The 18,394-nt window shown below is 55.8% G+C and overlaps 8 protein-coding genes across 8 annotated transcripts; 2 read left to right on the top strand and 6 right to left on the bottom strand.

Annotated features, from left to right (window-relative positions):
- Positions 1–744: 744 nt before the first annotated feature.
- Positions 745–1,949, bottom strand: ACO1O0_002002 (uncharacterized protein; the record flags this gene model as incomplete). Its single annotated transcript, XM_083191480.1, has 3 exons — positions 745–1,551; positions 1,627–1,751; positions 1,820–1,949. The coding sequence occupies 3 exons, from the start codon at positions 1,947–1,949 to the stop codon at positions 745–747; spliced, it is 1,062 nt and encodes a 353-aa protein (XP_083052694.1).
- A 1,103-nt stretch (positions 1,950–3,052) lies between these two features.
- Positions 3,053–3,715, top strand: ACO1O0_002001 (uncharacterized protein; the record flags this gene model as incomplete). Its single annotated transcript, XM_083191479.1, has 2 exons — positions 3,053–3,318; positions 3,436–3,715. 2 exons carry the CDS (start codon positions 3,053–3,055, stop codon positions 3,713–3,715), a joined length of 546 nt encoding a protein of 181 aa, XP_083052693.1.
- Positions 3,716–3,965: 250 nt separating this feature from the next.
- Positions 3,966–4,415, bottom strand: ACO1O0_002000 (uncharacterized protein; the record flags this gene model as incomplete). The annotated part of the gene is made up of 1 exon (XM_083191478.1): positions 3,966–4,415. One exon carries the CDS (start codon positions 4,413–4,415, stop codon positions 3,966–3,968), a length of 450 nt encoding a protein of 149 aa, XP_083052692.1.
- Positions 4,416–5,714: 1,299 nt separating this feature from the next.
- Positions 5,715–7,047, bottom strand: ACO1O0_001999 (sialidase family protein; the record flags this gene model as incomplete). Its single annotated transcript, XM_083191477.1, has 3 exons — positions 5,715–5,728; positions 5,816–6,270; positions 6,338–7,047. 3 exons carry the CDS (start codon positions 7,045–7,047, stop codon positions 5,715–5,717), a joined length of 1,179 nt encoding a protein of 392 aa, XP_083052691.1.
- Positions 7,048–8,011: 964 nt separating this feature from the next.
- TFB5 (TFIIH complex subunit TFB5) lies at positions 8,012–8,375 on the top strand (the record flags this gene model as incomplete). Its single annotated transcript, XM_083191476.1, has 3 exons — positions 8,012–8,030; positions 8,093–8,241; positions 8,328–8,375. The coding sequence occupies 3 exons, from the start codon at positions 8,012–8,014 to the stop codon at positions 8,373–8,375; spliced, it is 216 nt and encodes a 71-aa protein (XP_083052690.1).
- Positions 8,376–8,517: 142 nt separating this feature from the next.
- ACO1O0_001997 (ClpP/crotonase-like domain-containing protein) lies at positions 8,518–9,439 on the bottom strand (the record flags this gene model as incomplete). Its single annotated transcript, XM_083191475.1, has 2 exons — positions 8,518–9,011; positions 9,076–9,439. 2 exons carry the CDS (start codon positions 9,437–9,439, stop codon positions 8,518–8,520), a joined length of 858 nt encoding a protein of 285 aa, XP_083052689.1.
- Positions 9,440–10,101: 662 nt separating this feature from the next.
- On the bottom strand, positions 10,102–11,580 carry GAS5 (Glucanosyltransferase-domain-containing protein; the record flags this gene model as incomplete). The annotated part of the gene is made up of 3 exons (XM_083191474.1): positions 10,102–10,669; positions 10,736–11,396; positions 11,460–11,580. The coding sequence occupies 3 exons, from the start codon at positions 11,578–11,580 to the stop codon at positions 10,102–10,104; spliced, it is 1,350 nt and encodes a 449-aa protein (XP_083052688.1).
- Positions 11,581–13,657: 2,077 nt separating this feature from the next.
- Positions 13,658–16,721, bottom strand: OSH3 (oxysterol-binding protein related protein OSH3; the record flags this gene model as incomplete). Its single annotated transcript, XM_083191473.1, has 3 exons — positions 13,658–16,490; positions 16,550–16,626; positions 16,686–16,721. 3 exons carry the CDS (start codon positions 16,719–16,721, stop codon positions 13,658–13,660), a joined length of 2,946 nt encoding a protein of 981 aa, XP_083052687.1.
- Between the last annotated feature and the right edge of the window lie 1,673 nt (positions 16,722–18,394).

The raw sequence follows: 18,394 nt of genomic DNA, 5'->3' as shown, positions 1-18,394 counted from the left end.
CCAAACCATCGGATCAGCAGGCACCAACTCGAACCTAGGCTTGCAATTGGAGACAAGTGCACGAGTACGGCTCTCTGATTCATCGCTGCCAACGCGCCTGATAATACGACGTATATTGGCCATGGTCACATTGTCAAATCGCCATTGTCCACTCCACCCTTGCCTAATCCTAATCAGTCCGGACGCCCACTGCGGGGCCGAGTTAATTCTAGTTTCTACTCCGTAAAGATGTTTCCCCTCCCCGATTCTGACAGATCTCCCATCGCAAAGCGTCAAACGGGCCAAGATGAACTGTTGCCGACTTGGTCCGAGCTTGCCAACACAAGCCACTTCTGATTGTGCCCAGGTGGCGTTCAGCCCGCAGATCTCGAACGGCGCTGGAAGACGCGAGACACCACGGACCACCGTTCGTCGGGCGCACCTCCGTCTCTTCATGAACACCTCGGCGATGGAGTTGCTCCTGAGCTTGTCATGGTAGTTGCTTCGTGGTCTCTGACGAAGCCGACTTTCGGGGCCACGAGTCGACAGCCATTCTTCGCTTCTCACCCGTGGGACTCGCCAGCGAGTGACGGGGCCAAGATGGTTGGATTTGCTTCTGCAGAATCCCTGCCTGGCACAATCTGTAATACGATATCAACCCAGTATGGCACGTTAGGTATACATTCTTTTTTTTAATTGTTGAAAGGGAGCTCTCATAATCAACCCGAAGCTTAGAGCTGCCTCCAGGCCCAAGGTATTGACCCATCAAGGCACGGATATATCTGTCCTCATATCGGATCTGATATATGTCCTTTTCATCTCAATGCCATGACCCTGACCTCCCTCTCCGGCATATATGACCTCGGCACTATCCGTCATCAGAGTATCGGTGAGGGTGAACGGGCCATGCCTACCTAAAGGCCCGCCCTGCAGTCGAACATGACCCTCGCGACGGGGCCAGACGTGTTGTGAGATGGTGCGCCTGTGTCGCGGGTTGCGGCCGGAGCTACCAGCCAGAGTTCCCTTGAACAGTCGAATCGCAGTGGCGCTCACTATGGGGATCGACCCCCCGATCATGGCTACCACCTGCTCCGCCGTCGCTAGTATGGCCACGGTAGGGTAGACGACTGTCTTGTTATCGCTGTTGGCCTTGGGGATCTGGTACGCGAGGCGTGCAATGCTGACCAGCGGGGCCAACGAGCCGAAGGCAAACAGGGCCCAGACGGCCCATTTAGTTTTGCGGCTCATCTGAAGGGACCATATCGACCCCATGGGGATGATCAGAACGATGATGTCACTAACGATGTTGATGGCCGAAGACAGGATCAGGACTAAGTATTGGTTGATGCAGGTGTTGCCCCAGGGGAGTCCATACGGGACGCACTGCAGTGTGGTGGCCAGTGTCAGGGCAACGGTGTAGAGGATGTTGAGCCACATGGTCAGGTGTATAAGCCACCAGAGGGTCGTTCTCGAAGCGCCGGTCGGGAAGAAGATGCGTAGGTACAGAAGCAGGATGGAAAGCTTGGCGAAGAGGATCGCAACCCGGGCGATGGGTTGAAGGTCCAAGAATAACTGTCCCCGACCAGTCAATTACTTACAAGTACGGACAGGTGTCCCGGCAGAAGGACAGAGAGACATGCGACATACCGTGGAGAACTTTTTGAATTCATCATCGGGCACATGCGAGATATCAACACCTGCCCCGTGCTGCAGCATGAGGAACTGCATCACACACAGCGCTATGGTCGCGATCAAAGCGACGAGCATGGTCCCTAGTTTCTCGGATGTCAGCACAGGACAGGCGGAGCATGGGGATAAGACGGAGAAGGTTGGAACGCACAGTCGTCCCACCACAGGCGCTGGTGCAAGTGCCATCTTTCAAAGAACCTGGCCAAGGTGAAGGTGGTGCAGAGGGCCACGAAGACGGTCGTGGTGCCCGTGATCGTGGCCGCACTGATGGGGTCCCCCATGTCAACGTGAAGCTCCCATGCGTAGCAGCGACGGGAGAGGACGACACATGAGCATGAAGAGAAGAGAAGAGACGTTTGAAAGAGGCATTCCGAAGGATCAGACTGGGGCGGCGAGTATATACCGGCTATGGCCTATGTACTCTTACGGTGTGCTAATATGTGTCGGTAGGCATTCAATGGTTGCTGACCTCGGGGGTAGCAGTGCATACCAGCCGTTCGTTGAACCATCCTTCCGCAGGGCATGTCTATCGGGCTTTTGGCAAACGGATGCCTCACGGGCCGCTCCTGGGCTTATCTGACGCCCGGTTGGACTATAAATGCCAGCAAAGTACTCGGGGACGTCGCATCGCGCGTTAAGACTTGGCTAGGCTATGCATGGATGGGGGCCAACTGCCGTCAACGCCAGCCCGACGCCTTGCACATAATAGTATGTAGGTGTAATACATGCCATGCAAGAAGGTAGTCGGTCGAGTCAGCATCCGGCCACGCCGCCCCCATGCGGGAAGGAAGGCTGATCGGAGCTCGAGCTTTTGGCAGTGATCGGCGCGTGGGCTCTCGTGACTGGTACGGAGGAATACTCGTTGTGGACTCACTCGACTGCCGTTGGCTGTCAACTTGTCATTGACTCGTTTAGGTGTCGCTTTTGGGCCGGGGAAGGGCGCCTTTTCTAGCCGTGCCGCGCCGCCAGGACCAAGCTTGTCTACTTGCACAACAGCAGCACCTCGCTCACTGAACAGGCCATGATTCATGAATCATTGAAACAGCTTCTCTTACATGGTACTGCAATTTTGCAGAGGCACGGAGTCAGTAAGGCCAAATCGGGGTATAAAGTATGGATGCCTCGTTCTTGGAAGCTCCGAGCGCCGTTGGTCCCCTCCCGTTTCTCCCCAGACCAGGTGCATCCCTCGATATGCCTTGACGCATGCCGGTAGATCGTGGATCAGGCTCGCAGTCCCATCGTCTAAAACCCTCCGTACCGCCCAATCTGGTGCCTAGAATCTGAACCCCCTTCACACCATCACTCCGTCACACGCTTCCCCTTCCTGCGACCACTCCTCTTGCCTTGCACTTTCTTGTTTCCCCCTCTTGGCCCTAACAAAAAGATGCGAGCCCAATTGCTCTTCCTGTCGGCGGGATTGGCCCAACTGGTGCCCTTCGTGGCCGCCCTCAAGCTCAACATCACCGCCATCAGCGCCAGAAACGGCTGCTCCACGCTCGAGTGCTGGCAGCTTGACGCCCCCTTTGACTTGTCCGACGAGCCGGGCACCGCAGGATCAGCCGTGACTCGGCTGGGTAACGCTGCCAATGTGTCGTACTCAGTCGTGCCGCCCCATTTCGACGGCGGTCTGCACGCGGCACCACACAACCAGTACGTCCTCCCCTCCCTCCCTACACAGAGTAATACCATAGCATACTATAATAAGCTGCGCCTTGCCATTGATCTGCCGTGCCATGCACATAAGCTGACTTGCCGGGCGATCCCCAGGTGGGTGATCTTCCTCTCCGGCTTGGCCTACATCACCCTGCCCAACAACGCCAGCCAGAGCGCCTACGTCCCCGGCGGCGAGATGGGTCTCATCTTTGCGGCCGACACGGCCGACGTGACCAAGATCGGCCACCGCACGCAGTACCCCGGGGTCGTCGAGACGGTCGCCCTGCAGGTCCCCACGACCGATGGCCAGATCCCGCCTCACGAGGTCCTGTACATGGGCGCCTGCAATGCCCCGGACGTGAACGGCCTGCGGGGGGCCTCCCTGCAGCTGTGATCTCTCCATGGATACTTAAGCCCCGAAGGTGACCAGTCGAGACGGGCAGTCTCCGAGCTTTGGGGAATGAAAATAGCTGGTGCTGTCTCGTATAGACAGTGTGGAGAGAGCATTCTGTACTACTACCAGGTAGACGGAAGAATCATGATATCACGGAGCTAAGATCTAATACGGGGTATCAACATCATTCATAAATTGTACAACAGAAGCGCCAGGTTCCTCCCCTTCCCCCTCCCCTTCCCCTTCCCCATCAGCCCCCCTGCCTGTCCCGGTGGGCCACCGGCTCCGGCTGCGTGGGGTACGCGGGGGGCCTCGCCGTCCCGGCCTCCAAGTCCCTCATATAGTGTCCCATGTCCCTCAGCTCCGTATCGTCCTCCCTCTTACCATCGTACGCCGGCGGCGCCTCGCCCAACTCGTTCAGCCCCTCCTGCGACCGTGCCACCCTCCACGGCGCGTACCGACCACCGCCAGGCCCGTGGCCTGCGCGGGTGCGATGCCCCCCCAGGCCTCGCCCCAAGTAGCCGTACGGATCCCCCGCCCGGCTCTGCGGCCAGTCCGCCCTGAGAAGTGTGCCGTGCCGGCGGCTGCGGCGGACCATGGCGTAGGTGAAGCCGGAGACGATGATGATGAAGAGCGGGATCACGATGAAGGTCCAAGGGTGGACGGACGGCCTCGAGGGGTCGCCGTCGTCATCGGCCATGATGTTTTCGATGGTGAGGACGCTGGTGAGAGTTTCGGCCGAGTGGTAGAGGAGATGGAGGAGGAAAAGAAAAGCCCCCAACCAACCAACAAGAAAAAAAGCAGTACCAGTGTATTGTTTGAGCTGCCCCCGGTGATGGCGGCGTGGATAACGGTTTCGTGGCCTCGTGGCAAAACAATGGCCCTTTGTGTGACTCTGACAATGCTGCAACCGGCGAGACCAGACACCCTGGGACAGGACGTGGAATTCGATGAGTAGGCGTCTAAAAGGCACTCGTAACGACTCAAGACATGCAGGGAGCGGACAATACTGGAATGGCAAGTTTCGGAAAAGGATCGATGGAGGACTAGTATTACGTAGAGGGAATACGGGGTGGCTGAGGCGGCCTTTACATATCAGTACTACGGGTGGGAAGAAGCCCAGACGAACGAGGCAACCGAGGGGAATGAGGACGTCCTCACGTATCAATGATATTGACAGCAAGTGCAGAACCACCATGCAACAGCTCTTGGCTGCCGAATTCCGCCCAATACGGGGAGCTCATGTGGCCACCGCTGGCAGCACTGCCAGTGCCAAGCCAGATTCGTCACCAACAGCGCCTCGATGCCTCGAACCCTCCCCCGGCCGCGTAACACTGAAGCTTCCTCTGTCATACCGACCAGTGCCTCCTACTTTGTACATTAAGCCTTCATACGATACCAACTTACAGTATGTATTCCGGCCCAACCCCACACCGACGGCCGTGAGGTTTACCCGGTAACCAAGCTGCTGCGCCTCAACATGAGCATCAGATCAGGCATTCCAAATCCAAGCAGGCCATGTACTCGTGGTAGGACCCTGTTTAATGCCCTTTTGCTACGATTACACGACCTCATCGGATCCCTGATCGGAGGCCCCTCTCACCCCTCGCTCTCCACCGAGGCCCGCCGCCACCCTATACTACCTATCGAGTTAAGAAGCTTATATGGCTTGGCTCCAGTTGCCACGGCCTCAGGACGCTACGTGCTCCATAGTATTGGTAATATGCACCTACTTGTTTTCATATGACAATGGCACGGCCATTGGATCATTGGTTCGGGCAAAATTTTGTATGGCAACCAAATGCACAACGGCATCGACTGGCCAGGACTATTACATAGCTACAACGATGGGCACGTGGGATCCATCTTATGACAAGAAATCCACCTCCAATAAGTGCTATTAGTTTCATGTCGGTTCCAAGGACCATGGATTGTTTTTACAAAGCTTTGTGAGAAAAAGAGTGTTTATATTTACGGTATCCGTATATACTGCTGACTGTTATTCATATATGGCTGCCATTAAAAAGGGACATAGACACTAGCCTAGCAACAAAATCACCAAAAGGCAACTGAGCCAGCTCGTTCGTTTCGTCGCCATACTCGGCACGTCGTCAGGGTTGGGTGGCGCAGTGCTTTCTGGGTCCTCCGGCTCTCCCGACTCGGCCGAATCGGCCACAACCCGGTGACGGTGCGACAGCATGCCCTCCTTATCCGTCGAATATAGCGACAGAAACTCGTCGTTGTTCAACGCCATGAGGCCGGGCCAGTGCGAGCCCATTCCGGACAGGACATAGGGATCCCCCCACGTAGCGCCCCCGTCGCTGCTTGTAACGATCCTTTGCTCGCCGCCGTCGATATCCGTCGAGGACCGGCGTTCCGTCGACATGAAGCTGACAACGAGGGTGCCGCCGACATTGATGATCTGGGGAGCGCCAGCTAGGCCGTTGTCCTTGGCTTCGTATAGGAGGGTGCGGTTGTTCCACGTCTTGCCGTCGTCCCCGGACAGGACATAGTGGATAGACATGCGGCCAATCTCGGTGCTCTCAAAGACACACCTGCATCACAAGGTTAGCCGGGCTTCCTACATATTCACGGGGCATCAGAGGCTATCCGTGCTCTTACATGAGAGTGCCGTTGCCCGTATCGGCCACACCGACCATACCATCGCGGGCGTCGGCATCGGTACCAGAGACTTGGACAAGGTTGGACCAGGTCTTGCCGCCATCCTTGGATGTTTTCATCACGTTGCTCTGGTCGTTGGAGCTGTGCTCGAGCGAGTAGTAGGCCTGCAACGAGCCGTCCTCGGCGAGGCGGAGGAATGGCTCCCACAGGCCATTGGAGCCTGTAGCCTGGCGCTCGGCAATCTGAGAGACATACCTCCAAGTCTTGCCGCCGTCGGTTGATTCGCATAGGGTGATGCGGTACCACGTGAAGCTGTTCTGGGTCCCCTCCTCCTTGTTGTGGTTCCGGAAGGCCACGAGAAGGCGGCCATCGGGCAGCTGGAGGGGGAATGCATTGTCAATGTCGCTGGTGCTGGAGGGACCCTTCGAGACACTGCCGAGTGACTCCCAGGACTCGGCTCCGTCGGAGGACCGGACGGTGCGGATTGTGGCAACGGAGTCGTCGATGACCGTATATACGCCAAGGATGTCGTTGTTCTCAAGTTTCGCAGCACGCATGTAAGCCCCCTTATTATCGACCTGGAGATCATCGGATGAGGCTTCGATGGTGACCTCCCGCCTCGACAGGTAAGCACTGAAGTCGGAGAGGCCGCCAGCCAGGCCGGCGAAGGCCACTGTGGCAGCAAGAAGGGACCTCTTTAGAACGACCATGGTGGAAGAAGGGATGCCGTTGTTGTTGATGTATAGGTCCAGTTCCCATGCACAGGACCGAGACACGGTCTCAAGTATAATCCATTGGTGGATCTGGTCGTGGCAAAAATAGAAATAGCAACTGTGCTCACGATGAGATTCTTCAGAAAGCCCCTGTCTGGCGGGTGTAGATCCAGAGGCTCGGATATTTAGTGCTCACGCAGGAATCTCTGGTATTACGGGCGACGCTGAGAGGCTGAGAGCCTACCAACCCCGGAATTACAATCCACTTATCGACCGTTTCGAATCAAAAGCTCTGGCGCTTTGTTCTCAGGGAACGTCACGTCAAGTAACATGTTGGCCGTGTCTCTGTGCAGCCTCAAGTCCACACACATGTACGACGAGAAGGCGGGTAAAGGGGGGCCACAGGGGCGACATTGGCCATCTAAGCGAAATGGAAAACCTTCAGTTGGCCGACGAAAAGCTACAGAAGCGCTTGGATGTGATCGAACCGAACGAGATCAGGTATTGTGCGGCGCAGCGATTAGACGGGATCCAATCCGCCAACAGAAACAGCGGAGTCGGGACACGAGATGATGAAGGGCAACCAGACCAATCCGGAGAAAAGGCAAATCGATCTGAGTGGGATCAAGGTGCTCTGGAAGCTGAAGCGTGAGAATTCCTTGCAAAGTCTCTGCCGTGCGGGAGAAGAAGATGCAAGATGCAGGATGCAAGCTGGAAGACGGAAGTTGCAGGAAATCTGGAGTCGCCCAAGCACAGGTCTATTTTTGTCAGCACCTGCTCCACGCGCCACCAAATTCACATCTAGCGACATCACCACCAACCATTCTCTCTTCGTCCACATCCATAACCCAGACACGACCCTTCACCCATTCCCAATTAGCCAGCTGAACTCGACGCCAACACAGGCCGCACACGAAGCACCAAACCAGTACCATCCTTACCCCAGCGCAACCAAGCCGCAATGCCGCGCGCCATCAGAGGTAGACTCCCAAACCTCGTCGCCATGCGGCCCAAACCCCAACATCTAACGCATCCACGCCAGGAGTCTTGATCGAGTGCGACCCCTCCATCAAGTCCATCATTGTCAGCATCGATAGCGAAAGCCACGAGTATATCATCGAAGATCTTGACGAGGAGCGCGTCGTTGTTAAGGAGAACATGGTCGCGGCTTTGAAGCAGAAGCTCGAAGACGTGAGTTTCCTCTCCCTCTTCTACCCGATTCTTCCACACACCCCTCCTCCCTCTTCGTAGCTGACCGTGCGAAATAACCCGTGCAGCGTCTCAAGGAGAACCTTCCGCCCGTCGACGAGTCCGGTTCCGAGTAGGCATTTCTACGACCAGCACCGGTTTGTTGAAACATATGGTGGAAAGGATGGGGAAAAAACCCATGAGTTATGATTCCATTAAACAATATGGCTCTTTTAAACCGCCGCCGCCGCCACCGCCCAGACAACCCACGATATCTATCTAGAGCTTCTCGTACGTGGGCTTCTTCCTGGTCAGCCTGCTTGTCAGGCCCTTGACCATATCCTCGCTCTGCACCACCACCGAGTTCCACACGGCCGTGTACCGCAGGGTGTCAACGGTGCCGTGCTCCCGCCCGTGGTTGATGAGCTCCTTGGTCCCCTGCACGGCGACGGGACTCTTGTCCGCCAGCACGCCCGCCAGCGCGACGGCCGCGCCCACGGCCGCGGCCTTGTCCGGCAGCACACGGCTCACGAAGCCCTCCTGGCGCGCCTCGTCCGCCGAGAAGTCGCGCGCCGTCATGCACACGTCCTTGACCCAGGAGTGCGACCCCACAATCTTGGGCAGCCGTGCCAGCGTGCCAATGTCGGCGGGAATGCCAATGTCGACCTCCTTGACGGAGAAGCGCGTGTCGGCCGCGCAGATGCGGATGTCGGCGCAGCAGGCAATGTCAATGGCCAGGCCGTAGGAGACGCCGTGGAGGACGCAGATGACGGCTGTAGTAGATATTAGCACACAATGAGCCCGAAGTAATATAAGAAAGCAAGAGAAGGCACATACGCTTCTCGCACTTCTCCACAGCGGCGATGCAGTTCTGGAACTCCTCGATATGCGCCCTCAGCATCTTGGCCCTCCTGGCCACGTCGCCCTTGGCCCCAAACACGGCGTTATCGCCGGCGCTGGCCTGTACGTCCAGTCCCGCCGTGAATGCCCTGTCGCCGGCTCCGCTGAGCACCACGGCGCGCACGTCAGTGTCGGCGCTCAGCTGCTCAAACACGCGGCCAAACTCGAGCCACACGGGATGCGAGAAGGCATTGAGCTTCTTGGGCCGGTTGATCTCCACATGCGCCAAGCCGACGCCCGGTGAGCTAACTACAAAGTGCTGGTAGCCCGCGTAAGCGGGGATTGCCGTTGCGGTAGACATGTTTCTTTGGGAGTATTGTGGTTTATTTCGTGGAGAGAATACGACGGATCTCAACTACTCGTACCTTGGGGGTAAGATAATACTATATAAGGTAAGGTATGGTCGTACGTGGTACGGATACATCCGTGGGGAAGCCGAGCCGAGGTCCAGCCACCAAGCCTCCCCACTAGGCCAACTACTACATAGTACGTCGTACTTCGCCTCACATGAGAACACGAAGAGAGGCAGACGTATTAATTCACAATTGCCATGACGGACGTTTCGTAATAGGAGAGTAGCTGGAAATGATTAGGTGACATGATATTGACAAGAGTACTTCTGTCAATGTCAAGGCAGGGGGATTACTACGTACTCGTACATTACCTCAACACATGGATGTGTCAGCGGTCAGGGCAAGAGGCATCACCTTAAAACAGAAGCGTTGCAGACCGAGTGCAATACAACGTACAGAAAAAAAAAAGCCATGGCTTTCTAACCGAATTACAAATCATTTAGTACCCTCAAGTCAAGCTGTAGAAGTTCTTCCGGGCCTAGTACCCAGTGCTCCTCAGGCGACGGGGAGTTGCTCAACACGTCTTCACCCATCCGTTCGCCTCATAAAACGAAATACAATGAGAAATGCTCCAAGGCTCTATTGAATTCCACATACCAACCCAGTTTCCTTACAGGAGAATAGCACCGAACAGGGCAGAGAAGATCGTAGCGCCCGTGACGAGCATCGGGCCCATACCCACACTCAGGGAGACGCCGGCATCTTCGCCATCCTCAGTCTGCTCAGCGTTGGCGGTCGGGGACGACTCGCCCTCGCTGACGCTAGCGGTAGCCGTGCCACTATCTCCAGCCTGTTGAGAGCCGCCCTTGAAGCCAGGGCCATCTCCTGCGCCACTCTTCATGTACTTCTGGGCCTCCTTAGGCATTTCAGGGATCTCCTCCGTGTCAATCTGCCAGGAGGGGTCCTTGGGAGGGCAGTCAACACCGTGTGTCTCCTTGGAGGCGCCGCCGTTGCCAGTGGGAGTAGGGTACTTTTCGAGGGCCTCCTTGAAGAGCTTGAACTCATCCTGGTGCTTGACCTGACCGCCCTTGATCTTGACGATGCCATAGTCGTTGTCCTCCAGAGAATACTCGTACATGAGGCCGCCAGAGTATACAGAAGTCATCTTTTCATCCATCAGGGCACCAAGCTCTTCGAACTCGCGAGGACGGTTCTTAATGCAACCATACTCAGACAGGCTTGGTCAGAGGTTAGCATGGTGAATGTGTAAATCCACTAGGGGATTCAGGGGTCCAAGGGCTCACAAGATGGGGAGACCATAATCGGTGAAGTTCTTGACCTTCTGGTCCCAGCCAGCCGTCTTAAAGTTGCTGTTGCACCAAGAGTAGTCATTGAAGGCGAAGAAGTCGGAGCGCATGTCGTCGGATCCACAGTTGAAGTAGTCAGCCGTCTGCTGGCGGTTGGTCGATACATCAGCGGCGGAGTAGCCGACGGGAACCTTGCGGAGACCACGGCTGTTCATGTAGTTTTTCATGTCACGAGTGACAGCCTTGACATAAGGCGCAGCCTTATCAGTGTCCGGCTCGTCGTTGATAACTTCGTTGCCAGAAAAAAACGCGGCGACATTGTCATATTTGGCAAAGACTTCGACAGTGGCGAAAACACTCTGCAGGTACTTGGCGTTGTATGAGATATGCGGGTCGGCACGGTTGATGGAGTAGTTGGGGTTGTTGACGTCGAGGACGAGGTAGATACCGGCATCTTCGAGGGCCGTCATGCACTTATCGTGATCGGCCGAGTTGTCAACGGCATAAACACGGATGGTATTGATTCCGAGATCCTTAAACTCCTTAATGTCACGAAGGCAGATCTCGGTATCAGCCAAAGGGTCGATGTTAGCGGCAGCACCACCCGGCTGGTAGTCGATACCACGCATGTACCAGCGCTGGCCACCAGCATAGAATGCTGTGGAGATCTATATCAGCCTTCTCTTTTTCCGAATGATTGTTTCAAACGAGGCATGCTTACCGTTGCCAGAGACGGAGACGGTGGGAAGCTTGGAACGCTTGGTGGGAGGCTCCTCGAGAGTGCGGGTTGGCGAGGCCACAGCCAGGGCCGCGAGGGCCGAAAGGACAGCGAAGCTCTTCATTGCTGTTTCTCAACTATACTGCGCCAAGAAATCGAGAGAAGAATGGGATAGTTGATGTGTAGAATTGGGATGCAAAGCAAGTTGGCTAAATGGCTGAACTGCAAATTGGATTCTCGAGAGAGTGAGAGAATCAAGAGAAGGGGGGGGGGGCAAATGGAAAAACAACCAAGGGAGATGTAATGGATTACGAGAACTAAGGAAAGTCCAACAACGAGAGAGTTGGAACGCAAGTGAAGAAGGAAAGAAAGGGAGGAGGGGGTATGGTTGGCATGGAAGGGAGGCGAGTTAAAAGGTGACACACGCTCCTGCCCAGATGTCTTGCACACACGCCTCGTAACTTGGACTGGAACCGATGTGGAAATCGAGATGGACCCGGTGCCCAAACTCCTCCGCCAGTACACCACCAGTGCACCCGGCAATGCTGCCCAGCATCACCAGCAATTTGGCCTGGAGGAGGAGAAGGCCCAGAAGGGGAAACCAGCGGGCATGCAGGGTACCTACCTGGGCCCACCCTGGAAGCCGAGCAGTACCAAGTAAGGCAGTGGGGACCGACAGGGGCATCCGATCTTCATCATGGCGGGTCCTGGCAACTGGCCGTTTCAACCTGAAGCTTTGCATCATGCCAAATTGACACCTGGCTGACTGTGCACTACGCGCCTCTAGATGAATGGGCACCCGTATCAAACGGTCCACTGTCTTGGCTGCCCTCAGCTTGATTGGACTCGATTGACTGGTGGGTGACACGAGCGCTGCCAGGGTCCCCGGTAGACCTTCCAAGTTCCCAAGTTTTTCTTTCATGGACTTTCCCGGGTATTAACTACTCCTAATACTAATATCCGTGCTACCTGTGTGGCTGGTTTGCGCGCCTGTTCCTGGCCGTAGCGTAACGCTGTTGCAATTGCCTGCGGGGAGCGTCTCTCTCCCTCACAGTAATGAGGGGAAGCGCATTGTGAAACTCTCTGCTGCTGCCACTTGACTGGAGGCCTATCGCTACTCGTATCCCCATTCCGTAGTACTCGTACCTTGCCAAATACGAGAAGAAGCAACCACCATGGCGACGCGTATGTATAACCTCAAGAAACCCTCGCCATTTCTTGTAATAGTATAAAACACTCCGCAATCACACAGGACACCAGGCAGCCCGTCACATCATCTAGAGCGGTCCGATTCTCAACTCCGTTTCTCTCGGCCTACTCTACGTAATAGGTAGTATTAACACTCCGTTACAGACGAGAGGGACGTCGGCGCACATGCCTAGCACCCGTCTCACACCGTCGATCTTCAGGGGACTTTTCCAGTTTGACTACTTTGGCTGGCCAGGCTGCTGGGGTACGATGGCGCCACTGGCCCAACTGGGCCCACAGCCTCCATTGTCGTCACGCCCAAGTCGCACCACGTCGTGCCCGAAATTTCAATCGTCGGTCAATGATCCACCCTTTGTTGCGAGAGCCTGCAACGGAGTACGGGGCATGGACAAACGTGCACGAGGAATTTGATTGTCTCACTAGGCATGGCTGTGCAAGTTGCTCGCATCTTGGGAGCTGGGGAATGGGGACTGTTTGCGTGTGTGCACGCAACTCCCCCCTGCGCCAAAAACCGCTAAGCGTCCAAGGGGTTCGCCAAGCAAAAGCCAATTTTTTAAAGACCCTGCTTCCCGTGAAGCTGTGACGCACGGAGGCGCAAATCGCAATCCCCCCAGGGCCCCAGAGACCCGTTGGTCAGATCCTAAAAGCAACCACCCAGTTCCTCGAGCTCCGGTGAGCTGGTCGGATCATCTGGTGACAGTGAGGCGGGACGAGCGTCGAGACAATCAAACAATCCCAGGCACCGCAGCCGTTGATTTTGGGTTCGAGGGAGACAATACCATGTAGCGAGGGGCCAACGTCGACATCACAGTGAATGCGCCACCCACTACGGAGTACGGATACTCTAGTTAACCTGTCACAACTAACTCATTTTCTGTCAAGGATCTTGAAGTTTAGGAGCCGAGTCTGACATTTCAATAGATCAACCCAATTGACCCGCCGTGTCTACCAATGTCTCATAGTACTCGTAGTAGCCGTACGTTTCGCTTCCTCTACACATCGAAAAGGTCCTCGACGCCAGTCCAGCTGCCCCGAGCTCGTTCTTCCCAGTACGAGTCCTTGCCTCCTTTTATCTTCCATACCTCTTCGCCCTCAGGCGAGTTCTCCGCCTTGACGAACCAGCGTGGCCTGTGTTCCTCGCCGCGCTCCTCCAGCACTCGTCGCCGGGTCCGCTGCGCCTCCTCTAGCTTCTGCTTCCACTCCTCGGCGCCGTCCAGATTGCCCTCCTCGGCCATGCGCTGGTCCGGGCGCAGCCGGCAGTCTGTTGGTGCCATTTTGCCCTTCTCGACGCTTGTGATTTCATTGAGGCTGGCCGCGAACACCGTCATGCCGTACGTGTTGGTCGCGTTCTCCACCAGCTTGCCGACGTGCCATATGTCGTCGCTGGCGGCCTTGCCAGGGCCGACTGTCCGCAGTCCCCCTGTCCATGTTCCAGCGAGTCCACTGCCGGTATTGCTCCCATCCGGACTGTACGTCACCACGTGGACATCCTCGATTCTCCCACCGAACATGCCCTTGCCGCGGAACTCCACGCTTGACTTGTGCCCGGTGGTGTCGTTGATGACGTGCATGGTCCCGACAGGCTCCACGTACTTCTCGCCCATCACGACGTTGCGCAAGAACATGGTGGCAATGTTCCAGGAGTAGAGCTCGTCTGTGCCATCCGGTAGGCGGAGAGCAACACGTACGCGACCCTCCGTGGTAAGCTCGGCGCTCTTGCCCCAGAATTTGTTGCCGGGCGCTGGGGATTGCGAGAATGACCAGCTGGCAGAGTCGGCCTGCATCGCCAGCTTTAGAGGCCGGTGCTCAACCTTTTCAACAAGAAGCCTGAAGCCTCCAGGCACCTCCTGCTCGGTGCGCACCAGCTCAAACGTCTCGCCAAGGAGGGGCGTAAAAGGTTTGCGTATGGCGCGCTCCTTGGCACGACCGCTGCTGAACTGGGACACGGCAAAAGCAGTAACATAGAGCAGACGCTCTGTGGGGGTCTTCTGCTTCACAGCCTGGTTGAGCAGCTGTGCGTACTCCAGCTGTTCGGCTACCTTCTGGAGCAGTGACATGGGCTCGTTGGCCGATACTGGCATACTGATTGTGCTCAGATCCTTTCCAACGTTTTTACGGACAAAAGCAATCAGGCTAGGGGGCATCACCCTGGCCGGAGGGATGGTGGTCCTTCTCTGTACGGCCTTATCGATGGGTAATGGTATGAGGCTCTTCGGCCTCGACGGGAAGAGATCACCAGCATCACCCGATCCGGTTGCTTCCTCATCCTCTGTACAGGAGTCGGACGAGTGTTCAGAGGCCCCGTCGTCATCGGATTCCGACTCGGCCTCACTGCCATCAATCTTCACAACAGCTGATTTGGCGTCCTCGGCATCGAAAAACTCGTCCACGGTGGAACTAGTCTCAAAACTCTTACGCCCAGCTGACAACGGCGATGATATTCGGCGACGCTTACTACTGTTGATGAGAGCGGTGAACTCGGATACGACGGAATCGAGGTCGGTCAGAAGTGCCTGGCAATGGTCTTGCAGCGACTTCTCCTCCTGGGCCTGGCCCTGTCCCCTCGACCTGCGCTTCGATACCTTTGCCCCATTGGCGGGGGACGCTGCTGGGGAGCTTCCTGGAACGGGCATGGCCATAGCCGAAGTTGTTGCATGCTGTAGTGCCGAAGCCGTGGCAGGTGCATTAGACTTCCGTCTCCAGAACGATCTCTTCTCCGGCAGAGCAGCAAAGTAACTATCCCCTTTCTCATCCGAACCCCCTGCGGACCCTGGCGACAGAAATTGTCCAGACCCTGGGGTTGCAGTGTGAGCGGCGATGTCCTTAGTCAAGCGTCGCAGCGCATCGCGAGTTCCTACCACTCGGCTGACCAGAGTCTCCACCTGGTGCCACTCGGCCTCTTCCTCCTGGCTTGATGGTTGTGGGGGTCTGAGGTGGTTGGTGTCGACCTTCAGGTTCGACTTGGCTGGTGGTTGGGGGATCACCTCCACACCTCGCGCCAACCGGCTCGCCCTCCCAAGAGCACGCGCCCATTCCTGAAATTCCTTGGTATTGGGGGCCCGGAGATGCCAAACCTCCGCCCCTGAATCGATGCTGATTTCCCTTCTTCGCTCATCCGCAGCTACAGCTGCCAAACTTAGCGGAATTGCTCCCCGTAGCGCCGAGGAGTTCCGGTTGTAGTAGTACGACAGAGTGCAAGTAGAGTAGTCGAGGGAGAAGAACCGACGAGCATAACCTTGGCCCTTCTTTCTCCGCCTCTTGGACAGAGTGCCGACATGATAGTTGGCCGGAGTCACAGCCCCAGCTCCAGCCATAGCTCCCTCGCTTTTCCCGGACATTGAATTGGGCCTCGCCGCATGACTATGGAGGCTGTCAGAGGAGGCGGATGCTATGCCGTCCAGATTCGGGACATATTTCCCCAAGCTCGTCTGACTTTCTCCGTGTGGTAGCTGGAGATTGGGGAGATGATTCGTAGTCTGCGGTGGTGCGCCGGTCGGGTATGTGAGGACAACAAATGTCGCTGTCTTCGAGGTCTGCTTCGAGAAAGTGTTGTCGAATACGAGGCCATACATGCCACCGTCCCCAGATGACACATCATAGGTGCCCATGGACACTTTGTCTGCCTCGCATTTCCCAAGCCATTTGACCGGTATGAAGCCTTTGTTGGCCAGGAGATCCTGCGCAGTGGTCTCGCGCTTGGGCAGTCGCGACGACTTACCCTCCGACACCCCTTGAGTCTGAGACGCTGCGGTCGGCAGGGCATCGCCGGTCGAAGATGCGAGGGAGGTTGCGCCGCTTCCTGGGTGCTTCACAATGCCGAAGTTTCTGGGGGAGGTTGACGTCAGCTTTGAACCAGACGGGGCGCCAGTAGGCCAGGCACGTACATGGACTTCTTGTGTGGCTGGACGCTCCATGAGAGAGTGTGGCCCTCTTCAACCCGCACCCAACGGACAATATAAGACTGTAGAACAGGTCAATTCGGAGCTCGAGGATATGCGGGGTGCAAAACGGTGGCCTCACTCTGCTATGGACCTCGAGATGCTCGATGCCCGCCATGATATCACGTCGAGGTGGGCGAACGAACGAGTGGATAGTAAGCGCGTGGCGGAGCTCGAGAATGTCGACCAGGACGGCTGCGATGTTTTATGACGTTGCCATGCCGGACACCTCGGCTGGTTGGCGTGCGGAGGAGAACAAGGAGGCGGGTTCGGGGTCGTCAAAGCAGTATTATTACGCGGTTAGATGTACAAGGGCCGTCTCCTCGGTCGCTAGGAGTGGAGGTGGACCTCGAAAACTGGAGGGCTTTGCGAGCTGTCCTCGGCTTCAGCTACGGGTGCGAGAGGGGGAAAATTCGGACTGTGCAGCCACTTCTCGGACGAGGTCCCAGCCACCTAAAACCGCCTAAAACTGCACTTGTCTTGGAAACAGCACAGTATCATCTCAGAAGTATGCACGGTAACACTGAGCCTCGCCCCATTCCTTGGACAGGCGTCGTCACTCGTCAGACTTGTCAGCAGCTAGCACATTGAACACGTCGCCGCAGAAGCCGCCAGAAGAACGCGCAAGTTATTCTTCCCTGACAATTTCAAGAAGAATCATGCACGTCATGTTTCTTGCGATTTACTACATACATACTATTAGTAGCATTTGCCTGCAATAGCTACTAAAGAGTACGTACGTATGTTTCCCGACGTTATACTTCTTACGTATGTTGGCCAACTCCATAGGTACTTGAAGTAGGAGCGTTACGTACCTATATACGTATGTACGCTATTACTACCGGTCCTGCTGGAAATACGTTAGGTGTCCCTCTTGGTACTAGGCGTTCTGAAGAAATCATCTCCTAGGGAATGGCTACTCGCCGCAACAGTTTCCTGGACCTGGTGCGTAGCCAATATCATCAGGCTCTGACTGCAGCTGCTCTGGGATGGTTTGTTACTCGGATGATGCGTCCCCCGGCATTCCCGGCCATCTAGATATCTTTAGTTCCCATCACTACGGAGTAGTAGTAGCGTCGTAATTAAAGCCGGGCGTCATGTGGGCACCACGACTATCTGCGCTACGTTGGACTACGTTGGACTACACTGAGTAGCGCCCGTACTTCCCGTGAACTTGATGTCCAAACCCCCACCCCGTCGGTTATCCGTCCTTGCTGTCAGGGAACCTGCTTTCTGATCCTCCCTTATTGTACAGCCATAGTTCAGTATACATATCTCTCTAGGTGGGCAACTACCAATAGCATCTAAACCAAAATCAATAGTATCTAATATATGAGATCTAATTCGGGAACATATTTTGGCGGCATACTCGTTACCTATGTTGTGTGGAGCACGCTCGTGACTCCCATACTACTGGTAGTAGCCATCCCCCGATCAAAATCCCTGACTCTGAGTCACTCTCTTAATTTGTATCTTGATCTTGTGCCTCCGCCGTTTCCACCGAGTAATAATCACAGACTTGTCGGTATTTGAAGGTGGCCAATATCGAAGAGGACTAGGAAAGACATTTACCCACCATACTTACTTACTACGGGTACTACGTAGTAGTAACAGTCAAAATCGAAACATGTTGCACCTATCCGTGCTTCCTGGCCCCTCTGTGCTGCCCCCTCTGCACGAATGTATTGCGTGTTAAAGCCCCTAATTTTGGACTGTTGCATTCGGCTTTGGGCGAGTCTCATAACGTAGTATTCGTACATGAGTACGAGTAGGTATGGGGTCTGATCTCAG

The sequence above is a fragment of the Amphichorda felina genome (assembly GCF_050947745.1).
Source record: "Amphichorda felina strain 45539 chromosome Unknown scaffold_2, whole genome shotgun sequence".
Lineage (NCBI taxonomy): Eukaryota > Fungi > Ascomycota > Sordariomycetes > Hypocreales > Bionectriaceae > Amphichorda > Amphichorda felina.
The sequence above is the reverse complement of the archived record's forward strand: the minus strand, read 5'-3'. Positions and strand labels throughout refer to the sequence as shown.